This window comes from Emys orbicularis, chromosome 24 (assembly GCF_028017835.1).
Source record: "Emys orbicularis isolate rEmyOrb1 chromosome 24, rEmyOrb1.hap1, whole genome shotgun sequence".
In the NCBI taxonomy this organism is placed as follows: domain Eukaryota; kingdom Metazoa; phylum Chordata; order Testudines; family Emydidae; genus Emys; species Emys orbicularis.
Window position 1 is genome coordinate 12,982,814 of NC_088706.1, and position 18,034 is coordinate 13,000,847.

An 18,034-nucleotide genomic window follows, 5' to 3' on the forward strand; every position below is an offset into this window, starting at 1 on the left:
AGACAGCTGTGCCCCTGGCACACAGCACAGCCCCGGGGAAGGCTGGGATGGAGGGAGGGAGGGAGGGAGGGAGGGAGAGACCAAGGGGATCTCCCTGGGCAGGAATGAATGTCAGTTACAGTATTCCTAGGAGCAGGAGCTTGCCGGAGCAGTTCTGCATGTTGCAGGCGTTCGGCTGGGGAAAGCCCTTCCCAAGCTGTTTGGTAGCACAGTGCTGGGCCCTGCTGCTCTGTGGTGTCTTAGTGACCTTACTGCGGTGGTTGCTAAGAAGTTGCCTTCAGCTATGGGGCTTGTCCATCACTCAGCACTGCCCAGCTCGGGGGTGGGAGGGCACAGCTGGGGATGGACTGGAGCAGGGATGCTTTACGCTGCCTTAGTATTGATCCAAGCTGGGTTGGAGCAGCTGTTCAGAGTTGGAGGCTGCTGGAGCTCACGACTCTCCCCATCCTATGCCATCTCCTCCTTCAATAGTGCCTTGGCTCGCCGGCTCCCGCGTGGGGGCAGGCGTGGCCCCGCCGCCGCCCCCACCCGCTGGAGAGGGCGCGAAGAGGAAGGCGAAGCCCAGGTCGTACAGACAGAACAGGTTGTAGACGGTCATCGCCAGGGCCGGGAAGAAAGAGAGTCCGAAGCCAAAGCCACGGTAAGCGCTGCCGACGTGGAGGCTGATCCAGTAACAGCATCTGCAGCACAAAGGGCAGAGAGTTCGCTACCCATCCCCAGCGCAGCGGAGGGCAGCTCGCCAGGTGACTAGTACATGTAGCGCCCAGCAGTGGCGCGTGATAAGGATGGACTCCCTGCCCCGGGGAGCTTACGCAATTCATGGAGAACAGGAGCTGAGACCAGGGTGGGGGAGAACGCGAGGATCATGGAGTTACTTGGGAGGTTAAAGGGCCAAGTGGTTGACGTCAACTCTGTTCTATCCAGTACCCATCACAGCCTCCCCCGGTCGTTCATTTGAGCCCAAGTCATTCCTCGCCAGGCTGCAGACTCTTGTGGGAAGCTCCCCCAGCTCTCCCCAATCAAAGAAATCAGCCGGCCAAGGAGATGCAATCAGGGTTACACTCGTGCCAACGAGATCTGGCTCACAACATGGCTGGAAATAAACAAGAGGCTCTGAGGAGCTCTCCTGTCTGTTACATCACTGTGGCGACACGGACGTCTATGGGCCTGACCGCTCTGGGGGTGCTGCTCCGGGCCGGCACGCGGCTATGCCAACGGGGGAAGGGAGTTTCCGGAAGGCAGCGCAGCCCGAGCAACGGGCCGGGAATCTCTCACGACGGTCCCTGAGGCGAGCAACAGGCCGGGAGGGGCCGGCAGAGAGTTCGGGGGGACGTGAGGGGAACTGCACCCAAAATCGCTGGGCGCTTCAGTTCCCACTGGAGAGCCAGATCCTCAGCTGGTGTGAACTGGCTTCGGTGGCACTACGGTGGGCAAGAGCAGCGCGTCAGACCCCCGAGCTGTGTCTCTACTAAGGAGGGGCCAGACAAGAGGCATTTAACTGAATCTCTGGGAGGGCGCAGGGAGGGGTGTGTGGTGGGGAAGGGAGTTAACTGGGTGCATCGTCCATGCTGCCCACTGCCATCCCTGGTCCCAGCGTCTCACCTGCCGATGGAGAAGAGCCCGGCCAGGATGGGGATGAGGCGCAGGTGCTCCTGGGCCAGGAACGTGGCCAGCACCACCGTGTTGAGGCCGAAGATGACAAACTGCTCCATGGAGCTGGCGATGTACAGCCGGTGGAGCAGGACGGGCCGGGAGCGTGTGTCCAGTGGGTCGATGGCCACCGAGCAGAGCTTGGCGAGAGCCCCGAACATGACACCTAGGGGCAGGGCGGGTTGGGGGGAGAAGGGGAGAGGTTTGCATCAGACACCACAGCCAAACCCAGACCCCTTCATGCTTCTGAGCTCTGATTCCAGCCCTCGCCGGGCTCCTGCTGAGACAGAGCCGCTCTCGGCCGACAGCGCCAGCAAAGACAGCTCCACACCCCATGTTCCCTGTCCCCAAAATGAAAGAGCTCGTGGGCTTGGTAGAGCCCGTGGGTAAATGTGGCTTGCCCAGTCCCTGGGTACAACTCCTCCCTATTTTATCAGTAGCCATTCAGTGACCACCACGTGCTCGGAGCTGTACCAAACAAAGAGCTGAGGCTCAGAGTTGATAGGGCCTGTAGTACTGGGCATTTAGGGAAGACCACTGCAGCGGTTAGGGTGGCACTCAAGTGACCCAGGTTCAATTCCCTGCTCTGCCAGACTTCTTACGTCTTGGGTAGGTCACAGCCTCTCTGCACGGCAGATCCCCAGCCCGGCCCTGCCTCACAGGGAGGTAAGGAGGATGAAGACTGAGACGCTCAGGCACTACAGAAATAGAAGCCATAAATACCCTAGATAGATGGCAGCCAGGACTTCTGGGTTCTATCCGGGGTTCTGCCAGTGTGTGTAACCTCAGATGAGTCATTCAGCAGCTGTGTGCCTCAGTTTCCCCTTCAGTACCATGGCGATAATAAGCATCAGTCTTGATGCAAAGTGCTTGGCACTACAGTTACCAATGGATGGAAATACGTGTCAGAGGGCTGAGTCCATCGGCTGGCGAGGCACAAGGCAGGACACAGTGGGCCCCAGGAGCAGAAGTATGAGACACGCACCTGATCCTACACTTAAAGCTGTTGGTTTGCACTAGCTTTGTGCCTTGCATGTGTGGCTGCACTGGGGCTGGGGAGTGCTGCTGCAAACAGCAGGCGGGCCCCATCCTGCCAGGGCCAGCCACCCGTCTCCTGCTGAGCCGGGAGGCCAGCAATCTGCCTGTCACTCGTGCTAAACCTTACCCACCGTGCAAGAAGGGGAAGCCTCGGTTTGTAGGTCTCAGAGGGCAGCCAGGACTCCCCCCAGGACAGGCTACAGCAATCACTCGAAGGTCAGACCTGTTGCCCTTCCTCCTCCCCAGCTGATACCCCTGCCGCCCCTCATCAGAAAGCCTCCCGGTCGCAGTGAGATTTTCTCCCCTGAATTAATTCCCTGGCGGACAGGAATCAAAAGCCACCACCAAACATTCAAGGGCAGGCGGAGCTGGCTGCCCTGATCTGACAAGTGCCAGCAGAGGCTCAGAACTGGGTCACTAGGCGGGGAAGGGGGGGGTCCCTTTTGATCCCTCCCCACTCAGCCTCCTACCAGATGCAGATGGGTGTTATTAGTGCCTGCAACACTGGGATGGTAGATTTCCTACGATGAGTGCAGCTTTTGGGGCCGGAGGGGGGCTGGAACCTAGATCATGGGGCAGGGCCGTGTTTGTGCAGAACCTAACATCACGGGTCCTGTGCCGTGCCTGGGGGCTCCCGGACATGACCACACTACCAATAATCATTATAACGGACGGTCAGGTTCCATTATAACGGACTCGGGGACTGCATGCTCAGGAGGTGCACAGCAAATTAGCGTGAGCAGTGGGTCCAGGCCACCGCCCCCCCCCCCCCCAGCACCCAGGGAAGGGAGAGGATAAGCCAGCAGGTCATGCAAAGCCCAGCGCATTCAGCCCACTGCACGCCTCCGGACTAGACATCCAGGTGCTCAGGTTACCCTGGTGACAAGGCCCAGCTGAGTCCCTAGATAGGTGCCTTTGGTTTAGTGCCTGATCAGAGTCTCCCTCGGCTCAGGGACCGGCTAGGCAGCTGCTGCAGCAGCTCCCACTCCTCTCTCATTAAGGCAGGAATGCTGGGCTCAGGGATCCTTCCAAAATCCAATTCCAGGCCAACAGCCCCGTGTTTGCTCCCTGGCCCGCTTGCTGTTTACAGAGATAACAAAGGGACCCGGAGGAATTTTCTCTGTAATTAAACCGTCTCCCCGAGTGCCTTCCACGGGAGACAGACGGGGGCTGGGGTCCGGCCCGAATGAAGCAGCGCTTAGCAACACTCATCCCCTGTGCTGACAGCACCGAGACAGCGGGAGACGTGTACAAGTGGCAGAAGTGTCCAGTCCAGGGAGCAGCTGGGTGTGGGAGACGGAGCTCGGGTGGCTGGTGATGGGAGTCAGGCCCAGAGGACATTCCTGGCTTGGCTCAGGGTGGAAAGGTCTCTGCCAGCACTGGGGCGGGATCAGGGGGCTTAGCTGAAAATCAAAGCAGTGACCGTGCATTGGGGCGACTCCTTTTTCCCCCATAGACTCCAGCTCTGCCACTGCCCCTGCTCGTGGAATAACCAGCTGTTCTCACCCATCAGGGAGGGGACTGGGGACCTGGCAGGTCTTCCCCACGGCCCATAAGCTAGGTCTCTGCAGGGTCTGCAGCCCCACGCAAGCTGCTCTGACCCATGGTGGGGGTATTGTGCTCCTGCCATGGAGGGGCGGAGACTCCCCAGTGAGCTATAGGACAGTAGGCTCCAGGGGCCATGTCTGCCCTACAGGGGTGACCTCCCAGCACTCACTAGCAGCCTGAGCCAAACAGATCCAATGGAAACCTAGGGAGGTGGTGGAATCTCCAACCTTAGGGGTTTTTATGGCCCGGCTTGACAAAGCTCTGGCTGGGATGATTTAGTTGGGGTTGGTCCTGCTTTGAGCAGGGGGTTGGACTAGATGACCTCCTGAGATCCCTTCCAACCCTGATCTTCTATGATCCTATGAAACAAGCAGATGGCCTTTGGATCAGGCCCTGAGCACCCACAGTCCTGCCCCCAGCAGGCGCTGGGCTCAGTGAAAAACCCGGGACGGATTAAAACAGGGCTGGTGCCAAAGTCCTGGTTTGGAATCAGGAGCGGGATCTTCCCAGGACATCAGAGGGTGATGGGTCACTATTGGTGGCTGTTCTGGGAGCTGTCCACACCCTGGCCCCACTTAGAGGGAGATTTCCATTGCCAAGTCAAAGCACATCCCAGAGATCCTGCTGCTGGGTAACGAGGAGGAATTGGCGACTGGGGCTGGCAAGCCCCAGCCACCCAGCACCCCATGGAAAGCAATCAGCACGCAAAGAAATTAACTGGGGTGGGGAGCACGTCTTCCCTCTCCTGCATTCAGCACCATGGCCAGAGCAGGGAGGGAAGGGGGAAATGAGAAGGCAGAGGGGAACCCCAGCTGATGGCAGCCCGATCAGCCACCCAGCCTAGTGTGGCTTCACTGGGCAGATGCACTCACACTTCCTGGGGGGCCAGGGAGCAGCGTCGCTGGTGACGCCAGGCCCAGTAGGAAGTGGCTGTCTGTCACCAACAGGGCAGGGTGAATGTCTTGGTGCCTCACGTTGCAGAGCATGGAAAGTCTGTTGCCCTTGGGGCTCCAGACCCCTTCACAGCCCAAATGAGGGATCCAAAATGGACGGAGGAAGGTCTCCTGGGAGGGGAGCCCCTCACAAATACCCACGTGCCCAAGGGGGAGCACAGAGCATTAGCGTCAGGCTCAGGCCAAGACGCAGGAGTCAATAGAAAGATCCTGAGACCCTTGTGTGAGGGTCTCAAGAAAGGCAGACAGGCCAGAAGGAAAGCCGGAATTCTGCTCTCTTTGTCCGGGTTCCTAAGGAGATGTTGCCATGACCCAGGTCTGAGAAATGCCAATTGCCCCCCGCTCCCTGACAGTGTCATTATCCTCATTTTACAGCAGGGTAAACTGAGGCACAGGACAGGGCCTTGCCTACGGTCACATAGTGAGTGGCAGAGCCAGGAATAGCGGCCAAGAGCCTCGGCCCCCTGCTTTCACTGCTCAATAACTCTCCCTCCGAAAGTCAGGACTAGAACCCCGGTGGCCAAACCAGCATCAGGACCAGCCCCTCGTCACCCTGCCCCCTCGTGCAGTCGCACTGTTCACCAGTGCAAGTGGTGAGTGTGCAAACACCACCATCCTGATGTGCATCGGGGTAATGTGCACCAGGGACAGAGCCACGATGGGGTGGGGGGTGCTGGCAGGCAGGGGGACAGCTTGGGTCCCCCAGAAGCTTGCCAGGAGGAGAGGCGATTCCCTCCTGACCCCTGCCCGGGCCCTAAAGCCCGACCACCCCTGGCCTTACCAAGCATGCTGGGCACCACGGCGATGAGGAGGCAGCGCAGGGCGAAGGCCGCACGGCTGGCCAGGTCCGGGCAAAGCGGCGGCTCGAAGGGCAGGAGGTAATAGAGTCCGTAGAGGACCCAGGGCGCCAGGAGCAGCGAGACGAAGACCGAGGACACGGCCTTCAGGTGGGAGCTGGTGCCGCAGCTGCAGCACTTCCCCGGCGGGCGAGGGGCGGGCTCCTCGGGGCCACAGGAAACCGGCTCCACACCCGAGCCGAGGAACGGCTGCTCCTCCCTGGGGAGAGGCCGACTGGCCGTGGGGCATGCTGGCCCTTCGCTGTGGGGCTGCGCCCTGCTTGGCTCCCTGCTGGCGGGCAGATGCTCCATTTGCTGCACCATGGGGGTCTCTGCCCCCACCCTGTCCAGGAAGCAGGTCTCCTTGGGCACCGCCACCACCACGCTGCCTCCAGGCCCTGCCCTGCCAGTCTCCCGTGGGTCGCAGCCCAGTGGAAGGATGGGGTCTTTGGGGTCCATTGCCATGGGAAGCCCAGGGTCCCCCTGCACCATGGAAGGCCAGGGGTCCTTCCCCAGGAGAGGCCCAGCCCCCTGGCTCTGCATCCCCTCCACCGGCTCAGCCTCTGGCCCTGGAGAGTCGCTTGTAGCCAGGCTGAGGGAGGTCTCCTCCTCGGAGGTGGAGTGCAGCTCCTCGACGGAGGACTCAGGGCTGTCGGAGACGGGCGCCAGGGAGATCTGGGTGTCCAGGTCCAGGAAGGGTGAGAAGGAGAGGCGGCTCGGGTCGATGTCCTGCAGCTGGTTGATGAGGTCGGCAATGGAGTCCTTGACACTGTCAAACTCCCGCAGCTGGTGGCAGCTGGCCGGGGCCTTGGGGGCTGTCATGGCTGGAGGAGTGGGGCTGCAAGGCAGAGACTCGTCAGAGCCCGGGGGAGAGAACGGGGTGTCCGACCCCCCTCCTGTCCCTGGCGATCCCCAGGGCTCATCAGCGCTCCTGGCAGGCGGGTCTCACAGTCATGGAGGGGGAAGCTGAGAGACAGAGAGGGGAAGGGTCTTGCTTAAGGCAACCCCACAAATCAGTAGCAGAGCCAGGGAGAGGACCTGGCAGTCCTGACTCCTGGGCTCTAACTACGAGACCCTGTTCCCCTCAGAGGTGGGAAGTCCAGATTCCCACACCTGCGCTAACCAGTGGGAATCCTGACTCCCAGCCCCCCTGCTCTAACCACTAGACCCCACTCCCTCTCATTGCTCCTGGGAAAATGCAATATGCCAATCTCTTCCAGCAATGTTTCTCATGGGCGGGTAGGGACTGACAGGGACATTGTATTAGATTTGATTTGATGCCTGAAAAGCAGCTGTCACCGCAGATCTGTTTGGGGGGAAGGGGGAGCTCCATGTTATGTGGGGCAGGGAATCCCCCAGAGGGGCTGGGGCAGGATTTCTCTTGGGGGGACGGGTGCTGTGATCCCTTCTCTCCTGCTGGCCCCGAGGATCAGGGCTGGGGCTCAGTGCTCTTAGCTGAGACAGGCCTCGGCCTCCCCGGGGAGCAGGCTCCTCTTGTAGCCGGAAGACGCAGCTGAGAGTCTGAAGCCGGATGGAGGCTGCTACCTCTAGGACAGCACTGTGCAGTCCCAGGGCTCCCATCGGGGCAGAGCCCGGCTGCCCCACAGCTTGTGAAGGGGGTTGGGATGGGGCTGCCCCCCAGAGTGCGGTCTGGATTTCAGACACCGCAGGGTCCAGGTGTGACTGGAGCCAGGGGGCTCGGGGGGAGCTCTGTCTCCATGCGGGCTGCAGGACGGAGCACCCTGGGAATCAGGGGATGAATGGGCCACTGAGAAGCATTTTCCCCAGTCTAAGACAGAACTCGTCCCTCCCCCAACATGGGAGCCAGGGGCCCTGTGGGGTACAGCCCATGGGCTGGATGACCCCTCAGGGATAGCCCCCAAATATGCCGTGGGGAAGCTGTGTCCTTATAACAGGGGCCTCTTCACTGCAGTGGGACAGAGGACACGTGACCCACACCCATGGGTGCCATGTTGCTGGGAGACGGGAATCGCCACAGTGCACAGATCAACGGGGGGAATCCCATCTCCGCTACCAGCCAAATCCGGGAGGAGGAGAACTGCCCCCACAATGCATCTGGATGGGCAATATTATCCCACAGGGAGGTGATCTCCCCCCGCCAGCCATCGGCTCCAGCCCTGGAGCTGGAAGCAAAGTTGCTGGACCCAGTCCTATGTATTGGGATCTGGGAGACACCTGGGCGGGGGTTAAAGGCGCACAGGGCTCCTAAGCAAACAGGTCTCGTCCGTATGTGTCAGGAAAGCCACAGCCCCTCCCTCTGCCTCCCCCCTTTCTGTGACAGCAGCACCCCCAGTGCAGCTGGGAAATTACACCAACCTCCCCCCCCCCCCGCCCACACATATCAAAGCATTTCATCTTTGCCCCCAGGCTAGGAAAATGGGGTGACTAGTGTCCCCCAAGATCTCCACTGCCCCCCTCCTCCCGTGCTGATGGAAAGCAGAGAGGAGACAGCTCAGTGAAACTCCTCCTCCCTCCCCCCGCGTCTCGGTCCCGGGGGCCCCAGCCAAAGCCGGCCCCTCAGAGTGACCCTAAGTTAGACAAGGAGAGGAATCTCCCCACACCTCTAGTGGGATGGGGCGGGGGGGGGGGATCTGTTCTGTTTGGAAAGGGCCACTTCAAACAAAGTCGAGAGCTCAGAGTGCAAATGGATTTGAATCCTTCAGTCCCCCACCCCTTCCCCCTCCATGTCCCCCCGGCCCCCCCACATCCACCCCTGCCCCCTATTGTAGGACTCATGAATGAAATTGTTTTTAGTTATCCTGTACCATTGTAACTTCTGTTCACCATTTCATAACACCTGCCATTTTGCCTACATTGTAACTTCTGGGCCATATTGTAATTCAAACCCCATTTTAAAACGCTTACTCCATTTTGTAAGGGCTTCCTGCAACCTCCATTTTTGCAAGCCATACTGTAATTTTATTAGTCTAGTTGAGATGTGTGAATGAGGGATGTATGGGTGATAGAATCAACCTCCAGCACCAGCCCGTCCTGATGAGATAAAGTTCAAATACCAACGGCTGAAGAACTAGACAACAGCCCTAACTCAAGCAAGAAGCATTCACCCTAAAAAGAAAAAAACAACAGAAGGAAGATCAAAGCCAGGTCCCAGGCTGACAGTCACGCCTGCAATTGAGGGGTGATCAAGCCCCAAACCCAGAGGCGGCGTGACACAGCGAGACCTAGGAACTTTAAATCCAAACTAAACTCCTATAATAAAGGAAGGGTGAGAGGAGAGACTTGGGGCAACGTTCTGCTATCAACATCAAGGAGCATCGGTGCCCGACAGAGACCCGGCTCCTCCTCGGGCTCAGCCTTCCTGGCCAGTTAGCTGCCACGAGCTCCGATCCCAAGCTGCGAACTCAAACTACAATCAGGACCGGTAACTATCCAGCAGCGGGGTGTGTGTGTGTGTGTGTGTGTGTGTGTGTGTGTGTGTGTGTGTGTGTGTGTGTGTGTGTGTGTGTGTGTGTGTGTGTGTGTGTGTGTGTGTGTGTGTGTGTGTGTGTGTGTGTGTGTGTGTGTGTGTGTGTGTGTGTGTGAGCATTGAGGTATTTGCTAATAGTTACAGATTAATAATCAATGTGGCATCTTTGCCTTGACCCCTAAAACGATCCTGTATAAGTTTGTGGAACAACATTATTGCCCCCAACTGCCCCCCATATCCAACCCTGCCCCCTATCGCCCCCCACATCCAACCCTGCTGCCCCATCCATATCTCCCCATATCCAAACCTGCCCCTTATCGCCCCAACTGCCCCCCACATCCACCCCTGTCCCCGCCCCCTCTGTAACGCCCCCCACATCCATCCCTGCCCCCATCGCCTCCAACAGCCCCCCACATCCACCCCTGCCCTTACCCCCTCCATATCGCCCCAACTGCCCCCCACAATCACCATCCACCTCCCCCCTCAACCCGCTCCCCTACATCCAACCCCCGAACCTTCCTCCGACCTGCCTCCCCCGAGCCCCCCATCTCCAGGCCCCGCCCCGCCTGCGCCCCCGGCCGGCTCACCGCGCTCGGCTCTGTCCCGCCGCCTCGGCTGCAAGTTTGAATGAAAACGCGAGTCAAGTTTCGTGCCTGGCCGAGGCGGCTCCCCCCGCCCGGCCCGGCCCGGCCAATCCCCGCAGGCGGGGCCGCCCCCCGGCCCCTAACCCGGGCCACATGGCTCTGACCCCGCCAGCGGAGGATCCCAAAGCGCTTTGCAGCCCCACCCTGCCGGGGAGAGGGGGTTCTGGGGCCCGATTCTGCGCCGCTCACCCCCATGGGAGTCGGGAGCCATTCAGCTGAAGCTAGCCAACGCGGGAGCAGGCCCCCAGCCCTCAGCCCCGCCCTGGTCCCTGCTCCAGCTGCAGCATGGGCCAGCGGATAAGGGCATGGAGTGGGGCACTCCCAAGTGGGAGAAATAGGCCGGTGCCTCAGTTTCCCCCCTCTTGCCCCTTGGCTGTTTAGGCTGCAAGAGCTTCCATACCCTGCTTGGCACAATGGGGGTTAGTGTTCCTGTAATACAAACACGAGGTGGGGAAACTGAGGCACTGAGGGAAGGGGACTTAAAAATATTACCCAAAGGGCTTCTCTGTAAGTAGTATCAACCCTTTAGAGGAGACCAAGTACCTGCGTGAGGAAGAGCCCACTAGCAGCAGAGGGCTCTGAGATCTAGCAGGCAAAGGCAGAACAAGACACAGGGGCTGGAAACAGAAATGAGCTAAATCCAGCCTAGAAATAAAAGGCACATATTTGACAGTGAGAGGAATTAACCATTGGAACACACTTGCCTGGGGACGTGGTACATTCTCTACCCCTTGAAGTCCAGTCCTAGGTAAGATACGCTAGCTCAGCTACAAGATACGGGCTGGATCCAGGAATCGCCAGGCAGCCCTCCGTAGCTTGTGCTCCGCAGATCAGGCTAGATGAGGGTAACGGTCCCTGTGGGTCGTTAGATTTGAGGAACTCTCAGTACCCTAAAACCAGCACCAGGGGAATGTAACTGCCTCTCAGGAGTGTCCCCCCTGTAGCACCCACATCTCAGAGCCAGGGGCCTTGGGTCCAGCTAAGATTGCACTGGGTGTGTAACTACCCTGACCCTTCCTTTGCTGTACGGTGATCAGGTCCACACCCCTGCCCAGCACCGAAAGGGTTAAAGCTGGTTCTCTCCGTGCACAGCCATCGGTCCCAGCCCAGATCTTAACTTGCATGGCATGTTCCATCCTTAGATCTCAAAGCACCGTGGGCCAGTCTTACCATCTCTGTTTTACAGAGGGGAAACAGAGGCACAGATGGAGTGACTTGCCCAAGTAAACTCAACCACAGAGTCTGTGGCAGAGCCAGAAATCAAGCCCAGGTCTCCTGAATCTCAACCCCTCACGCCCATCCATCTCACAGGACAGAAGCTTGGCCCCTGCGGCTGCCCCTCTGCCTAATTCAGAGAGGCCTCGCTCATTGCCATCTTCCCCTAACAGCAGGACTGCAAGGGGGAGCCCAAAGCACAGAGAGGAAGTGACTTGCTCACGGGCCCCCAGCCAGTCAGGGGTAGAGAATCCAGACCCCAGCCCAGAGACCAGAACCCAGCTCCCCTGGCCCTATCCTGGTTGTAGGGGAGGTTGAAGCAGAGAGGAGGTTTCTCACTGCACTGGGGGTGGATCGGATAGCAGCCGCCTGCAGGAAGCGTGGCCCCTGTGCAGCTGGGATTTCTCTCACGGCCAGGGGCACTGGCGGGGGAGAGTAGTACTATTGGTGGCTACCGGTTCTCCCCCCTCCCCCCCCATAATTGCTTTGAGAGCTGGGCTGAAATCCTCTGGGACGGGGTGATCTAAGGGCTTCTCTGACAATAGTGCCCTTTGTTCAGCAGCGGCCATGTGCTCGGTGTTGAGCCCAGCAGAAGGGGGGGGCCCCCGAGGATAGAGTTACACGAGCTGGGGATGGGATCTGGCTGGATTCCACAGAGGGTGGCAGAGGCAGGGCTGTGGGCCCAGGCAGCTATCGGCCACAGGGCTAGGCTGGGCGGGTGCTGAACCGGACAGAGATTTCCCACCTCTGGCTACTGGGGTTTGCAGCCCCTTGGGCATGGGGAGGAATGAGGCTGGCTGGTGGGATGTCTGCTTGCCCCCTCAGCCATGATTGAGCTGGTGGTGACTGGGAGAGGGGGCATTCCTCAGCTCCTGGAACAGGCTGGGGCCCCTACCCCAAGGCCCCAGCTCCAGCCTGCCCTATGCCATAAAGCACCCCCATTTCCCAATGGCTGCAGAAGGCAGCTAGGTCACACCCCAAGTCTCCTTCAGAAGGGAAAGTCTGGCTCAGTAACCCACCCTTCCCAGACCCCCCCCCAGCCTGGGACCTCAGTCTAACACCATGAGCCTCTGCCTGAGCTCAGAGACCCCGTGTGGTTGGCTCAAACCCCCATGTAACCCAGCCAGAGCACCCCACTGTGGGGGCAGCTCCAGCCCGAGGCTGCAGACGTAGGGGAAACTGGTGCCTGTTCCAGTGAGCAGCAGCCCGGGAGCAGCTGTGCAGACCCCTAATGGAGTCAGTTGGGGCTTCCCTGGTCTGGCCATCCCTGGCTCAGAAGCGGGGCAGATTGTCCCTGCTGAGGTACCAGCTAAGGCTGCATGACTGGTGCCCTCCAGGGGCTACCCCAGATCTAGCGCCTTACCAGGCTGGGCTGCCTCCAAGCCAGCAGCCCTTTGCCACCAGCAGTGAAGAGAGAGTTTCCCCTCTGGCTCGTGTTCTGCTGACTCAGATTGAGTGGGTTTCAGGCCATTTGCACTAAAGCAGGCACCTGTGGGGAAGGGAGCAGCACAGCAGAGAGGAGTAGTTGGTTTTGTTTTTTATTAAACAAGGTAAACAAAGGTTACAAATAAAGAACGTGTCAAACAAAGTTACAAGAGTCCAGCTGGGAATTTCAGCACACAGCCCTTAAAACAGGGAGAGCCCACAACACAAAAAAAAAAAATCTCTTACTCCACCCCAGGCACAAGGGCTACACAGCTGCCTCGCAGGTGGATGATCATGAGGGAGGTGTCCGTGGGGCAGGGAGGGAAGAAGATCAACGTTTTGCCTGGAAAGAGCTACTTGGCGCAGCTGAGTTGGATGGTTCATCGCTGACCCACCCCAGCTCCTCGGGCCCAGGGATGGCCTTGCTGAACACAGCACCTAGCACTAGCTCTAGTTACGGCTTCGAAGCGCCGGTGGCTCACTGCAGAACCCGGACCATGTGACCCAAGAGTGCCAAGCTCCCAGGGTTGCCTATGCCAGCCAGCTCACCCAAGCGGCTCAGTTCCCAGTACGGTGGGGAGGCATGTTGGCAAGACAGTGGCACGCAACAGATTGAAAACTGAAAACCAAGTTGCAAGTCCTGCTTCTCCTGTCAGGGACAAACCATCCCCTCCCGGCTTCCCTGTGTACAGCTCAGCTCTCCCACCAGGACCTGCCCACGCTCCATCAGCCCCTGGAGTGGCTACAGGGAATGCCTGGCTTGCTCTCCACTGACCCACCCAGGGAAAAGAGCGAGGCCTTGAGTGAGTTGGAAGAATTCAGGAGGCGAGCGACAAAGAGACGCAAGAGGCAGGTGCGAATGTACCACTAGAGAAATCTTAGCAGCAGGCAGATCTGCACAAGCCAGCGACCATTGCCCTGGGCCCCAGCACACCGTAGCCACTCTGGGACAACAAGCCTTAAATGCAGTCCTCTGGCTGAACAAACTGTCTCAAAGGGGTTTGTTTTTTGTTTTAAACTGTTCTAAGGACACAGGTTTCAAAGCCAATACAAACAGCCCAACTTAATACAAAGGCAACAATAGAATTTAAGTGGAGTTTACCTTCAGCCATTTGCATTTCTCTCAGCTCAGAGGCCGATCAGTTTCAACTTTTGTTTCTAATCGGTTTCACTTTCAGGTTCTCATGCACTGGGAACTTGCTGCAATGCTTGGGTTGCAAAGGCCTGCAGGGAAGTTGTTGCTTTAGAAGGAGACAAAGGAAGATTCCCTCTGCAGTTTGAAGAGCACAGAGTAAGTGAAGGGGAAGCTTTCAAAGGGTCTTTGTTGGGGTTAATATACACCCCCCTCCAAGATTTTCTTAATTAACTTGAGTCCAGGTGCCCATCTGGGACACATTTAAGTGTCCTGATTTGTCAGAGGGCGGGTGAAAAAAAAAATATCAGCCCCCTTTAAGAGGTTCTCAAGTTGGATCCTCAAAATTGAAGTACTCAAAGGCACTAGTTACTTCTGAACTGTAGATCTTGAAAGTTGGGGGTCAGATTTGGATTTCCCCTGTAGGAAGCTGCCCTCTGTGCTCACGTTGGGTTGCCAAGCTCCGTTTTCCCAGCTGGTTGTACGTGGAGAAGGAGAGCGTAGGTAGGAGGGGAGCGGAGCTAAAGTTTGTGCTGTTGCTGACTGGAACCGGGCAGCAGTGCGGCACTTGGCGTCTGGTACATTTGAGAGCAGCCCATCAGGACAGACTTCTGGGAAGGGGTTTTCCCTCTACACTCAGTCCCTGGGCAGACATCAGTCCACAGCCAGTAGCCTGCAGAGACGGTATTTCCTCCGGATTTCAGTGCGGACGTCACCCTGTGGAAGAGGGATTTCAAAGGTTATAGCTCAGGGGGGCAGTGCTTCATTCGTGCCAGGGCTCAGCCCTGGCACCTCTGGGCCTGGCAGTTCATAGCCCCAGCACCTCTTTCATCACAAGTTAAGCACAGCAGGTGGAGTGTGCAACACTCACAAGGATCCCCCACAAGGCAGGGGAGTCTGAGACCACCTGCTCCTGCAGGAGTAACTCTGCCAACAGGGTGTCCTCCTTCAGTGGACTAGCCCCCTGGGGGGAGGGGGGGAGGGAGATGTGGCATGTTCTGCCATTGCATTACTGGGGCATTATTTCCTAAGCAGATCAACTGCACCATGGACTCCTGATGCTGATAGGAGCTGATCCTGCCATGTTATTGGTAGATCAATAACCCTAGATTTGCTCAGCGGAGTGGCACCATGTCACTGTTCAGCTGGGGGCCTGTCTCCATAGAAACAGGGCACATCTGAGCCTCGAGGCACAAGGAGGGGCAATGCCCATGAAAGGCAAGAACAGCCGAGATCCCATCTAGCCCCTTCGTCAGCCGCGTTAGAGGGATATTGACCGAGCTGGCTCAGCGCGCTCGTCTCCTTACCGCTTGGCTGAGCTTCCCCAGCAGCGGGAGGACACGCAGCAACTCCTCGTCCTGGCGGTCTCCCAGCCAGCCGGGGATTGGGACCCAGTTGGAAATCTGCAGAGAGGGAAGAAGCGTCGGCTGTGCAAGAACCAGTCAGTCCCACCAGCCAGGCCGCAGTTAGCCAGGGGAACGCTGAGAGGTTGGAGATCCAGGGGCAGGAGTGGGGAGAACGTACCCTGAGGTGCAGGGCTGGAAGGAACCTCAGGAGGTCATCAAGTCCAACCCCCCTGCACTGAGGCAGGACAAAGTCAACCTAAGCCATCCCTGATGGGCGTTTGTCTAACCAGTTACACCTCCACTGATGGTGAAGCCACCACCACCCTTGGAAGCCTTGCAGGACCCATTAAATGCATCCTCCCCGTTGAACAGTGAGTCACTGATAACTTGGGTATCAGTTGCACACCAACCATTAGCGATTTCCCCTCTATTACATTTCCCGGGTTTGAGCACACACACACACACACACACACACACCCATCCAGTAGGCCTGTAACCCCATCAAACGAGGACATTAGGTTGGTTTGGTAGGATTTGTTCTGGACAGATCCAGGCTGACTATTATCCTCCATGTGCTCACAAACAGATTGTTAGAATTTGGTTCCGGTATCTTTCCGGGGAGTGAAGTGAGGCGGAGTGGTCTAGAACTTCCTGGGTCCTCTTTGTACGCCAGTCCTCCGAGATCTCACCCATCCTCCAGGAGTCCTCAGAGAGAATTGCTAACGGTTCTCAGATTGCTTCAGCTAGTTCTTTAAGGACCCTAGAGTGAATTTCATCAGGCCCTGCCAATGTGAATGTAGCTACCTATTCTTTAGCCTGCTCTTTCCCCATGTGACTTGTATTCCTTCCCCATTTGTTGTTGGTACAGTATGTTAATTGTGCAGCGTTAACCATCTGATCAAAATGCACCTTTCTAGCCAAGAAAGAAACAAAATAGGCATTAAGCAAACACCTCCGTCTTCTTGAGGTCATCCCTTATTAGCTGTGCTTCCCCGCTAAGTGGGCCACGCTTTCCTTGGTCTTTCTCCTGCTCCTAGTCTATTTATAGAACCTGGTATGTCCCTTGCTAGGGGACACGCAGTTTGGGAATTAGCCTGTCACACTTTGGCTGAAGAAGAGTCCAGACATTTGTCCATGTTTCTGCTTTTTGTAGGATTCCTTTTTGGTTTTCAGCTCATTAAAGAGCTTCTGATGAAGCCATATTGGCCTCTTTCTGGACTTGACATGCTCTGCAGAGCTAGGCTGGGTGGGAACCTGTCTCCAAAATCCTGCTTTCTCCTGTGTTTATCCCCACTTGCTCTGCAAAGCCCCATTCCCACAAAAGGGGGCAGTCAGCACAATGGTCAGGCATGACCGTATACAGGCAAACACCCCCAGCAGGACCTCAGCTGAGAAGGGTACAGGGTTAGGATTAAGCACGGGAGACCCTGGTCTAAAGGACCCAACCTCTTGTGGTCTCTAATGCCCCTGGCACTTGGGGTGTTGGCTTTCAGGGGAATGCCAGAGGCAGAGTGTAGAATCCAGCCAGGATGCTGGGGCAATCATACATGGGGCAATTCTTACCTTCAGCAGCCTAGCCTAGGGGGTAGGTCTCTGACCCGCTGCATGGCACCGGATGGGGGTGAGCAGGCAGAGGGTCACATTGCCTTCGGAGAGCTCACTCCCATCCTGTGCAGGCAGAGCAATTCCAGCTGCATCCAACACCCCCCAGTTACCTGGTAAGGGAATCCTTGGAGGGAATCATCCAGGGCCACTGTCCTGGCCAGGTCTCTCTCCAAGATGGAGAGGTCCTTCATGTAGTAACCCTGCTCGCAGAGGCAGTCCTGCTGATAGAGGCGGTGCCTGGGAGGGAGAGGCCAGGGCAGGATAAGAAGCCGAGCAGGGGCAGGGAGGAGACATGCGCCTCTTGCCTGGGACAATCACCTGATCAGCTTCTTCTGAGGGTCCAAGACATCCAGGATCTTCTCTGTGTAGTCCTGCTTCGCGGTGGTGAAGACAAAGATCTGGGGAGAGCACGTGAGCAGGGCTTGGGTGCGGCTCCCCCACGGCCGTGTCTGAGCAGCTCCCAGACACAAATGGTGTTAGCCCCAAATCACTCCCCACCCCCATCCTCAACCCTCCTCCCTCAGGAGCATCACCGGCTGTTACCAGCGGGGAGCCAGAGGTACGGGGAGATGAACTGACATGGTCACACAGGGACCCAGTGGCAGAGAGGGGGTTGACCCTGGGATCCAGTGATTCCAGAGATCTCTTCAGGCCAGAGATGAACCCCCAGCCGGCCTCCCCTCACAACCCATCCAGACAAGCCCACGGGCCTCCGAATTCAAGCCTGGCTTTGGATCTGGATTCTGCAGCTGGGTCCTCTCCCTATCACAGATGTCTCAGCTCCCTTACACCTCCCCTCCCCCACCCCCCCACCCCCCCCCCAAGCACATCCATGCAGCGCCCTGGCTGTTGGAGACAGAGGCCATGGGCCCAGCAGGTACCTCGTAGGCTTTGGAGAGGGTTTCCAGGAATTCCTGCACATGGGGGCGCAGCTTCATGTAAACCTCAAGGAAACCAGGGGGCAGGAAGCAGGGATCAGTATTAATAGGTCCAGTCTCCATCCCTTGCACTGCAACTCCCTCTCCCCCCCCCCCCCCCAAAAAAAAACCCTCTCCAGCAACGGCTTCTCATTCAGCGCCTGAGACTGACGAGGCAGCGAATCAGCTCAAAGGCCCATCTAGCTGCAGATCTGGTCTCCAAGAGCAGCTGTCTCCAGACACTCCAGAGGATGGAGCAGCTCCTTGGTGTGCAGGA

General features: G+C 57.9%; 1 protein-coding gene across 1 annotated transcript; it reads right to left on the reverse strand.

The window, feature by feature from the left end:
- Positions 1 to 430: 430 nt before the first annotated feature.
- LOC135894288 (transmembrane protein 79-like) lies at positions 431 to 10,838 on the reverse strand. Its single transcript, XM_065422352.1, has 5 exons — positions 10,822 to 10,838; positions 9,942 to 10,088; positions 5,971 to 6,863; positions 1,603 to 1,816; positions 431 to 680 (listed from the first exon to the last, which is right to left on the reverse strand). The coding sequence occupies exons 1-5, from the start codon at positions 10,836 to 10,838 to the stop codon at positions 431 to 433; spliced, it is 1,521 nt and encodes a 506-aa protein (XP_065278424.1).
- Between the last annotated feature and the right edge of the window lie 7,196 nt (positions 10,839 to 18,034).

Coding starts and splice junctions, on each gene's coding strand:
- LOC135894288 (XM_065422352.1), bottom strand. Junction 6,864..9,941: donor GTTGAGGGGGGAGGTGGATG/GTGATTGTGGGG, acceptor TCTGCCTTGCAG/CCCCACTCCTCCAGCCATGA. Junction 681..1,602: donor GGGCTCTTCTCCATCGGCAG/GTGAGACGCTGG, acceptor TTTGTGCTGCAG/ATGCTGTTACTGGATCAGCC.